At 46.5% G+C, this 11,406-nt stretch overlaps 1 protein-coding gene across 1 annotated transcript; it reads left to right on the top strand.

Moving 5' to 3' along the window:
• Positions 1-6,977: 6,977 nt before the first annotated feature.
• Positions 6,978-10,546, top strand: SLC32A1 (solute carrier family 32 member 1). The gene is made up of 2 exons (XM_054981733.1): positions 6,978-7,355; positions 9,359-10,546. Exons 1-2 carry the CDS (start codon positions 6,978-6,980, stop codon positions 10,544-10,546), a joined length of 1,566 nt encoding a protein of 521 aa, XP_054837708.1.
• Positions 10,547-11,406: the final 860 nt, after the last annotated feature.

The raw sequence follows: 11,406 nt of genomic DNA, 5'->3' as shown, positions 1-11,406 counted from the left end.
AGACGATGAGCATTGCCTTCTGCACCAAGGAAGACTTGACCCCTGCGGGAAGTGCTGCGGGAAGAGGCGATGGGTTACCTTCCTTGGGGAAAGGAAATACCTTGAGCCAGCTGTGTGAGCAGGTGTCTTGTACTTTTCTTGTTCTGGATATTCAGCATCTGATTTTGTGCTAATATGTTGAACCAAAAGCATGGAAAGTTGGCAGGCAAGTATGCCCTGCACTCATAAATAAGGAAATCACAGAGCTGGAAGGGGCCATACAGACCTCCTAATCCAACCCCCTGCTCAGTGCAGGAGACACCATACACATTATTTTATGCAGCCAGATATTAAAGACAATGGGTTAGATCCAACCTGGTATTTCTGCCAATTCCCCCTTCTTGCTGCAGATGCTCCTCATGTCGTTCTTCAGGGTCCCCATGTCCCTGAATAGGAACAGTGGGCTGCAGTTGGAGGAGGGAGGCAGGAAAAATCCATTCTGCCACTGGAAAATTGAGTCTGGATCCAACCCAGTAAGTGGGCATTTGAACTGATCAAAAGTGGTGGTGACTTGGGCAGGATGATGAACTGTTCCTGGGACACGACACCCCACTCTGAGGTTTTTTGGCAATTAGGAGGACTAGAAAAGTAATGCTGAAAAAAAGGATCAGATATTTTCTTTATTATAAGAAAGACCATTTCTGTGAAAGCATAAGTAAAGACAAAGGGGAGATGAAGCCAGGGATAGATTTAACAACCTAAATACAAATTCAAATATTTTGGGCTGCAAATTCGTCTCTCCCCTCGTTTCAGCTCTCCGGGGCATTGCAGCCTTATTAATCCCGGCTCCTCTGCACGACCGCCTGTTTGGAGGAGATAAGGGCAAAGCAGTTTAACCCGTTGGGTGTCTTTATAAGGCAGCGTCGCGCTGCTCCTTTGAAGGTGACAGCTCCTTGCCAGGGCTCGGCTGGGACCCCCCTTTTAAAACAGAGTCCTTCGGGCTGGGCGGTTTGTTTTCCTGCAGGAATAGTCAACCGTGGTTGATTTGTGAAACGTGACGTACCATTGAATACAGGGTGGGGCGGAGGGAAGAGCCGTTCCGCATTTTTCCCACTGACCTGATTTAGGCTCCCCAAAATGCCCCCAGCGATCTGATCGCGGCTAGGTACGTGCAACGCGCACGGAGAAGTGAATGGCCCTTTTGTTTGCCTCCCAAGCGCCATTCTGAAATTGTTCGCAGATGAGACGCAACCCCCCCCCCCGCGCCCCCCCGAGACCCGCTAACCTTTGAACAATATTGGCATGTAACATCCTGCCTGGGAATAATTATGACTTAGAAGGGAAACCGGCGAGTGAGTGACGCGGTCCTATTCGTTCATTCATTCGCCGCCCTCGTGCGGTCGCCAGCCCCCCATTCATTCGCCACTCAACAGACTGGAGTAATGTATTGCAGGCAAGGATGAAGCAATACTAAACCTAACCTCTTCCGTCCCTACTGCTCTCTTTCCCTCTGTCTCACCCCTACGATCTCCTTTCTGTCTACTCGCTCCCCTTTACCTCTTCCTCGCCTTCCTGAGCATTTGGAAAACCATCTGCACGATAGAGACAAAACTTTGGTGCGGTGATAATGGGGTGTTGTTGAAAGCCGCGGACAAAAGCAGCAGGCAGAAGAAAAAGTTGCCAAGAAAAAGCAGGTATGATATAAAGGAGGGCGGTGTGTGTGTGTGTGCGCGCGCACTGGGAAGCGCTGCCTTGTCTCTGCCGCTCCAGTCCTTCTCTCTCACTTAGAAACCCGCCTTGTTTCTTTCTATACTCCTTTACAGGCTTTCCTTTCTATGTAGCGGCTGCCTCCTACACTCCCTCTGTTGCTGTCGAGAATTTTTAAATTGTAGTCTTGTGATCCTTACTTGGGAGTAAACCGCACGGACTTCAGTAGGACTTACCTCTGAGTAAACACGCATAGAATCATCGGGCTGCAGAATGCTAAAACGGATTTCGTGTGTGTGTGTGAGAGAGAGAGAGAGGGAGAGAACTAAGCGGCGAGGTTGTAGGTTGTGAGCAAGGTGTACGAAATCCAGATGCGATTGTAAAGATTTGTTCCGGGGAGGGGGTGTGGCTGGGGAGTGTCTGCAACGTGTTCCTTCCTAGGGGAGTTCTGCGTTATGCTGCCTGGGGAAGATTCGCACGGGTTCAAAGCGGAGTTCATATGAGCAGTAGGGAGGGGATTCGCTGCCGCTGTTCGCCGATCCCACACGCTTCCTCCTCTCCTTGGGTTCAGTGCCCTACGACCGTCAAGGTTGTCTTGTTTTGCAGCCGATCTTGCTGGACTCGGAGCTCTCCTAGCGGCGTGCACGTCTCTGGAAGGAGAAAATTGTGGTTTCGAAAAGTAAATTATTATATTAAAAGCGACCGCTAGATATCCAGGGCTCCGATTTCATCTCCCGTTGCGAGCTAACTTGTTTATGGATCTCTGAAACTTGGGGCTTTCCCTTTATCACAGCAAAAGGTGAACTTCTGGTCCCCGTAAAATCAGAGGATCGTTTTTTGAGACACTGGAAGCCCGATCTAAACTCATTTGTTTGGACATAAAGCATCAGTAATGCCCCAGCCTCTATCACTGGCAGGTCTGTTACATACATGCAGTTTAACACTCCATGCTGTGGGTGGTGGTGGTGGTGGTGGTGGTGGTGGTAGTAGTAGTAGTTCTTCTTCCTTCTTCATAGTAATAACGTTAATTGTTAATATTAATCCATCGATGTCCTTGACAGAGCCCAGAGGATCTTATATGCTGAAAGAGTTGCCAATCAGTTATGGAGTGATGAACATGCATGTGTGAATTCTTTTTATGCTTTCTGGTAAATGCATTTATGAGCGGGCGATCTTGCCTCTGAAGGGGTGCCAAAGCGGTTAGGTCTACTCAAGCTATAACCATCCCACGGTACTTCCAATCAGGATTGTTAAGAAGAGTTACTCCCGAGTTTCAACGAATGGGCTTTCCTTAAGTGAACCATTCGTTGCCCAACATGAGAAAACATAGTTCCAAATAAATTAATCCTGGTTTAGCGAATTATTTTTTTCTGTGTTTTTGCCGCCGGATTCACTGTCAGTAAAGATGATTATTTTAAGTTAAATTGAAATTGGCACCCCATCATTCCAACACATAGTTGGGGCATGGGTCAGGAATGATGGGATGCCAATTTCAATTTAACTTTCCCGGTTTGGGATGGTGGGTACTTAGCGCCACTTTCAAAGGATCGGAATCCGATTCAATCCGAAACACATTTCGGGTTGCTTCGTGTTGTGTGGGTGTGTGGGTTGCAAGAAAGGAGGACGAGCTTGCATTGTTCCAGAGATGCCTGTGGATTGGACGCACAATAAATACGAATCTCAGGGGGACTGGAGGCGTTTCCAGCGAAGGCAAAACGCAAAGGCTGAAAGGAAAATCTGATAGAATAAAATAAACTTCTTAGTTGGGTAAACCGTTTTAGATTTACTAGGTACCCACGTTTAGGAGCAATCTTTCCCTGAAGTCTACTCGAGAACTAATCCCTGTCTGCGGAGTATAATATTTAAAACACACACAAATAAATGATAAATGCACCCAGCCCACCCCATCTTAACCGTAAACTTCAAACACCCAGCAACTGTTCTGGAAATCTAGTTGTTCTTTAAGGCGCTCCTGGACTCGAGTCTTGTTTTGACTGACGTATCAGTTTACAGAACTGTGGGTCCATTTCGCCAGTAAAAGTACCGCTGGGAAGATCCGTAGAGATATAAAACCAGTTAATCACGGGGAAAGGAAGTGATGCTGGAGAGAGAAATATGGGGAATGGGTGCGATTCTATCTTGGACGAGGCGTTGCTTGGTAAGGAGGCGAAGGTGGGATGGCAGCCGAGGGGAGGGTTCATTGGGAAGAGGGAGGCAGCTTGGATCCTCCGCGTCATTAAAATAAAAAAGCCTCTACTATACAAGACAACGGGGCTTCCCCCTCTTAGAATATCCAAATAGGGACGGGCGTGGGTGGGGAGAACTGCCCTTGACCTTTTCCAGTCAAAACAAACGGAGGACGGCGGCGCCTTGTTTGGTCTGGCGCATTGCCTTTGCTCAGCGTTTAGCGAATCCGTTTCTTCCTCTGGCACCGGGCAGAATTTGAGAGAAAGGATAAGAGAACGATTTTTCTTCTCGAATTCTGAGCCCTAATCGTCGCCGTAGTAATCACCATCTCGCATGTTCTATGCAGCCGATATAAGTTCAGGAATAGAAACTAACCGAATTTTCTCTCCCCCCCCCGTCTGATACAAACCAAACGGAGCTCAAAAGTAGCTCTAAAATACCAAATATTGTGGTTTAATAGCGTCCGATGGTTGGAGAATGTTCGCCTGTCTCTTTTGGTGTTCCTCAGAAAAGAGGGTCACTCACAGTTATGTCCCTTACGGTGACTTTTTAAATAAAAAAGCCCCCTGCGGCTGAAGATTATTTGGAAAATCATTGTTATTTTGAAACAAGGTAACATTTCTTTCTTTCTTTCTTTCTTTCTTTCTTTCTTTCTTTCTTTCTTTCTTTCTTTCTTTCTTTCTTTCTTTCTTTCTTTCTTTCACCAAGACGTCACTTAAAACCTTTGAGCAGCCAAAATTAAGGTCTCCTGGGAACCAAACGGCCCATTCAGATAACAATTTGAATAAATGAAGATGATGCACAAGAGAGACGTCCTTTAATACGTGAAACCACTGCATTGTAACTAGAGAGCAATTTTAGGGGCAGCCCTCGGAAAAGCTCTTTGATGAAACTGACGTTTAAACGAGGCAGAAGACCCCTTTTAGAAAGATACACTCTCCAATAGATTTCCTCCCCCCTTGATCTGCAGAAATCAAGGATCTTGGATGTGCGCGTGTGTGGTGTGTGTGTGTGTGGGGGGGGAGGGGGCAGGGATCTGAGGCTGCACCGATAGTTGGCAATTGGAATAAGACCCTGGGTGCGATTTGGTCGTTGTTTTGAAGCAGATGCATGGTGGAGTTTTCTAAATATGGAACAACAAAAAAAACCTGCTTGCCTTTCTCGACCTATTTGTGCAATGATATGTGATAATTCCTTCTCCAAAGCAATGAAACAGCCTGCTTTTGCTACGCTGCACTTCCCTCGCTCTTCGGAGTCTTTTGCCATACTGTACTCGCAGAAGCATTATTTTTGCTGGAAGGCGCGCTCTGTCCAAAACGGTCTTTTCAGAGGATGTAAACACACCTATCGAAGTTTCACATCTATTAAAGGGTTGCAAGCATGCTTACTTTGAAGCCCGCGGGGGCTTACTTCCGAGTAAACACGTGTGGGATTAATGGTGGTTTTTAAAAGCCCTCTCTCTTTCCTTTGGATGCTGCCATTTCTTGTAATTAAAAATATTCCGCATTGTAGCGGTTAGGTATACATTATACTCCTCCCTTCCTCTTTCTTTTACCTCGTTTCTAGCTGCAATAGCATTCCATTACCTCTCTTCTAAATTTGACTCTAATCCGTGTCAAATTTAAAATACTTTGGGGACAATTCGGCTGTTTTACTATTTTTCGAACGGCAAATAAAACCAGGCAGTCGTTACGTCACTACTACAGGAAGGCTCCTATTTTAGGATCATCTAATTGTCATATTAATAGAACGGTGCGAGTGTGTGGGGGGAGGGGAGGAACCAATCAAACGAGAAATGGAGTTTGCGCTACGCTGGTTGAGATTCCATCCTTTCTTCCCCCCAGGCAGCAGCAAGACCGTTTCGAGGTGCCAGGCGCTGTCTTAAAGGTGAGCATGACCTTGGCGTTATTTAGCACCGTTGCATTAAATGCCACGCAACGGGAATCTGATGCATCTGTTGAAGGGTAAAGACATGTGTAGGTAGAAGTGATCTTAAAAAAAATACACATATGAAGACCTGTCTGTATTTTGGTGCGTCAACAAACACACACTCATTAATGGGCCATAAATGGAATGTATTACATTCACAGGGCAACATCCGAGAGTCTACTATGGAATCGAGTCGCCCGCCATGTTTCTGGCCCTGTTTGTCAGTATTCCACCTGACGATGGAGCCAGCGCAGTTCTTCTCGTCCAAATGCAGCCCGGAAAAAGAGACCGGGGTGGTGCGGGGGGGGGGCAATAAAACTAATTTTGTAAACGCCAAATAGAGTGAGTAAAAGAGACACCTCCTCGCACCTTTGCAGACACACTTTGTTTGGGGTCTCTGATTTGCGGATGGAAAGGGTTGGGGCCGGGTTGGGTTGGATTTTTCAAACCGAGCTTGGGCGCTGGAACAGAAAAACGCGGTGTCGGGTTTCGATGCCCCCCCCCCGGCCCTCTCCGCTCCCTGCTTTCTGCAGTGTTTTTGAAGCGTGGGTGTTGCTCGCTGGGAGGGGGGGGGAAGGGAGATTTTGGTAGGGACTGGCAGTACCTCCCCCAGAAATGCACCAAACCTTCCTCCCCGCTCCCCTCCCTCCCCTTCGAGGCGCGGGGACGGGGGGACGTGTCGTGCGCGGCAAAAGGCTGGCGTTGGCAATCTGGTGATCATTGCTCGTCCCTCTTTCTCCCCCCCCCCCAGGCTCCTCTGCATTGCATTGGCATCGCTGAGGTTGGAAAGACAACCCACCCGCGTCTCTGCCGCCGAGGAAGAAGGAGGGAGGGGGGAGACGTCGGGAACAGCGGCCGGGCACCCCAGCAGCGCCCGCGACCTCAGCCCTGCAGTGCCCGCCCCGGAGCCCGCCAGGAGGGAGGCGAGAAGGTCTCATGGAGGCCCCGAGGTGGTCCCTCTGAGCGGTGACATGCTTCAGGGGACTCTGCGGAGGGGAAGGTCCAATTCCAGCCGGGAGTGGAGATAGCGCCTTGGTAGCTCTGCCAAGCCCAGCACCAGCAGCAGCAGAAGAGGAACCGCCGGCCCATTCCTACCGAGGCGTTCGCTGCTGTTCGTTTTGGAAACTTTTCCCGGTCTGCGCGGTCCTTGTTGACAGGGAGCCCGGCCGAGCATCATGGCGACGCTCATCCGCAGCAAGATCTCCAATGTGGCCACCTCGGTTTCCAACAAGTCCCAGGCGAAAGTCAGCGGCATGTTCGCCCGCATGGGCTTCCAGGCGGCTACGGACGAAGAGGCGGTGGGCTTTGCCCACTGCGACGACCTGGATTTCGAGCACCGGCAAGGGCTGCAGATGGACATCTTGAAATCCGAGGGCAGCGACGAAGGAGGGGAGCCGCCCTTGGAAGGGGACATCCACTACCAGCGGGACGGCACGGGGCCCCTGCCCCCCTCCAGCTCCAAGGACGAGGGGGTGTGCTCCGAGCTGTCCGGCCAAGGAAAGCCCAAGATCACAGCCTGGGAGGCCGGCTGGAATGTCACCAACGCCATCCAGGTAACCCCGAAGCAGCTCCATTGCCCTCGGTTCGAAGGGGCGCGATCCTGGCTCCCTTTGAAACCGGCGTCTTGCCATTGGAGCCAGGAGGCTTCTCTTTCACACAGGCGCCGCGATCTGGGGCGCCAGTTCCAGTGCAATACATTTCAGAGCGGATTTTGCTCTCTGCTCCGTTTTTATCCTATGGTTCCCTACTGCACCCTATAGAATTCTTGAAGCCTAGAGTTGGGAGGGACCCCAGTAAGTCATCTAGTTCAACCTCGTACGCTCAGAACGTGGGTACAAAGAATTCGAGCAGTCATTAAAACAACATTTGAGATGCGTTCTAAAGAATGCGTCCTGGGGTGCCTACTCAACATTTCTCAGTACGGATTAACACCCAACACGTTTGCTTTTGAATTTCCAGTGGGCGGGTGGGGCTGAAAGAGCCACCAACCAGTTATTCCCCCCCCCCCCTTTCAGTTCCAGTTTCTCAGTGGAATGATAATCTAGTATGTTTTAGAAAAATCAACAACTCTATTCCACGTTGATTTATTCGGAGATTGTGATTTTGTGTATGCACCTGAGACGTAGCCTTAAAAATGGTTCAGTATCTGCGAAGCCCTTTAGGATTTAAAAAACATCTCGCAAATTCATTTTCTTGGTTCTGGAGGATCAGTGTGACCAAGGCAACCTATGGGCCGCACAGGAGTGCCTGTTCCTTCCCTGAAGCTTTTTACATTCTTGTTTCGTTATCTTCTGCTCATTCAGCGTCGTGTTTTTGGAACGTGAATGACAGAAGTCAAAAGAATCTTTAAAACGCCACGCTTGCTTCTTTTTGTAGATGCAATGATATCTCGGGCTTTTAATATAGAAAATCATTGCACCGTTTTTTGTTGTTTGGAAAATGCTGTTGTATTTTACAGACAAGCAAAATGCAACTTAACAAAATTGACAACCCAACCCGGATTGGTTTTATTCTATTTCTTTCCAACGCATTTCATATTCGAAGGGGAGAAAGTATTAGTGATAAGATGCATTCCTATGGAGATAGCCCACCTTCCATATTTGTGATTTTCATTAGGTGTAGAAGAGCTTGGAATGCATTATTCCCCAAGGACTTCCCTTAATATTTTTGCCTCCGAATTGTTGCCAAACCCAAATCAAATACAATCTGCCTTTTTTTTAAAAAAAACTTCTTGCTTGTCATTAAAAATATCCATTTGTGATAGCTATAGAAATCTTAAATTAATTCTGTAATAAACCAATTAAGCTGGGATTCTAAATTCAACTCCCTTTTCTACATATCAGTTAGTTTAGAGAAAGGATCTAATAAGGCCTTTCATTCCTCCCTATAATTCCCTTTATATATAATAATAATAAATTATGCCCTTTCAAAACTGCATATCTTTTTAGGGGGGGCATTGTCCCCAGGTGATAATTTATAGAGATATGAAAGACTACAGATGTATTATTATTGCATACAATATTTTACTAGATGCTGCAGACCTTAAAACAAGTATAAGAAAACCATGAGAAAGAATTTAGGGATTACTTCATACTTTTCTATCTTTGAAATGTATATTTATGCTTAGCATATATACTTTAAAAACTCCATTAGAAATTATAGCATTCCTCTAGTTAAAATGAGCATTTTTATGATTGAATAAAAAGCTTGAGAATACTTTTAAACATTGCTCTAAGAAACATTAAAAGCAGAAAAAGTAAGCATGAAATCTGAATAATTTCTTCCTGCTTTTAAATCTCCTGGCTTTTGTTTACATAACGGCGATTCCACACACGTTGGATAATGCACTTTCAATGCACTTTGGCAATCATTTAGAAGTGGATTTTTTGTTTCACATACGAAAAACTCAGTTCCAAATGGTCTCTAAAGAGGATTGGAAGCGCATTATCCAATGTGTGTGGAATCAGCAACAGAGTAGAAACCTCTGTTTCCTTTTGTGAGCTGATTCTTGTTAAATAAAAACAAGCCATACAGTCTCCATTTTATCTCTTTCTAGGGGATGTTTGTTCTCGGCCTGCCCTATGCTATTCTTCATGGCGGATACCTAGGACTCTTTTTAATTATTTTTGCAGCAGTGGTTTGCTGTTATACTGGGAAAATCCTTATTGCCTGTCTTTACGAAGAGAATGAAGATGGGGAGGTAGTCAGGGTGAGAGACTCCTATGTGGACATTGCTAATGCTTGCTGCACTCCCAGGTTTCCCTCGCTTGGGGGCAGGATTGTGAATGTGGCTCAGATCATAGAGTTGGTCATGACCTGTATTCTCTATGTGGTGGTCAGTGGAAACCTGATGTACAACAGCTTCCCTAACTTGCCAGTCTCCCAGAAATCCTGGTCCATCATTGCCACCGCAGTTCTCCTGCCTTGTGCTTTCTTGAAGAACCTCAAGGCCGTCTCCAAGTTCAGCTTGCTCTGCACCTTGGCCCATTTTGTGATCAACGTTTTGGTGATTGCCTACTGCCTCTCCAGAGCCCGTGACTGGGCATGGGACAAAGTCAAGTTTTACATCGATGTGAAGAAGTTCCCCATCTCCATTGGCATCATCGTCTTCAGCTACACCTCGCAGATCTTTCTGCCTTCCTTGGAAGGGAATATGCAGAACCCCAAGGAGTTCCACTGCATGATGAACTGGACTCACATAGCTGCTTGCATCCTGAAGGGTCTCTTTGCCTTGGTGGCTTATCTGACCTGGGCGGATGAGACAAAAGAAGTCATCACAGACAACCTGCCGTCTACCATTAGGGCTGTGGTTAACCTTTTCTTGGTGGCCAAAGCCTTGCTCTCCTATCCGCTGCCCTTCTTTGCGGCTGTGGAAGTTCTGGAAAGATCCCTTTTCCAGGATGGAAGCAGGGCCTTCTTCCCTAACTGCTACGGGGGTGATGGGAGGCTCAAATCCTGGGGGCTCACCCTCAGGTGTGCCCTAGTCGTTTTCACATTGTTGATGGCCATCTATGTCCCCCACTTTGCCCTTTTGATGGGCCTCACAGGGAGCCTCACTGGTGCAGGCCTCTGTTTCCTCCTTCCCAGCCTCTTCCACCTCAAGCTCTTGTGGAGGAAGCTGTTGTGGCACCATGTCTTCTTCGATGTGGCCATTTTTGTAATAGGTGGTATATGCAGTGTGTCTGGGTTCATTCATTCTTTAGAAGGTCTCATTGAGGCTTTTAGAACCAATTCGGAAGACTAAAAGTATGGGCAGAACTGGGTTGCGTTCCAGGGGAGGAGGAGGTTTCACGCAGAACACCCACATAGCCAAATGATTAATGCACCTTCATAAAACAGAAATGTCATCCTTTAAGTTTGTTATACCCCACAAATATCACAGAAACCTTAAGAAAATTTCCAAATTAAATGCTTGCCCAACAGACTTTTTAAATAAACTAAGACTGGAAAATATATATATATATATTTTGTATTATTTAGATATTATCAGAGAGGAAAATATTTGAGATATTCCCCCATCCTGTTTTTTCAATAGTTTGAACATTCTAATCTTTGTAAGGGAGGTAAAATTATTTGGAAATAATGAGAAGTTTCATGGGAATATTTTTGCAAGAGTTCTGCAATTCAGTCTTGGGGATATACATGGCCACCCAAATGCTCTGCATCTTTGTGCTGGGACACTGGAGAAAACATGCAAGCTCATGCAAGATCTAAACCGTATCACCCACAAATGGCAGCAATGATCAACAAGGAACCTCGCAAGCTGTAGTGTTTACATTGTACATTTAAAACCAACCAATAAGGACTGCTTGATTCTTCCATACCAACTCATGTCCAATACCAGCGCTTCCCATTTCGATTAAAGATCCCGGCCTTTAGATGAAAGCAGAGACTTGTAGTTCAGTTCCACATGAGGTCCTTTTTATTTCTAAATTTAGTAAAAACACAAACAACCCCCCCACCACCTTGTTGGTTTTGAAAAGTATTCTGGATATTGAAACAAAACACACACAAGAAAAAAAAACCATTCTGTGCAAATACCAGATCTGTGGAGCTGTTTCAAATGTATGTGTGGTGTAATTGTGGTAAAAATTAAGATGACAA

Source organism: Eublepharis macularius, chromosome 5, assembly GCF_028583425.1.
Source record: "Eublepharis macularius isolate TG4126 chromosome 5, MPM_Emac_v1.0, whole genome shotgun sequence".
NCBI lineage: Eukaryota > Metazoa > Chordata > Lepidosauria > Squamata > Eublepharidae > Eublepharis > Eublepharis macularius.
The sequence above is the reverse complement of the archived record's forward strand: the minus strand, read 5'-3'. Positions and strand labels throughout refer to the sequence as shown.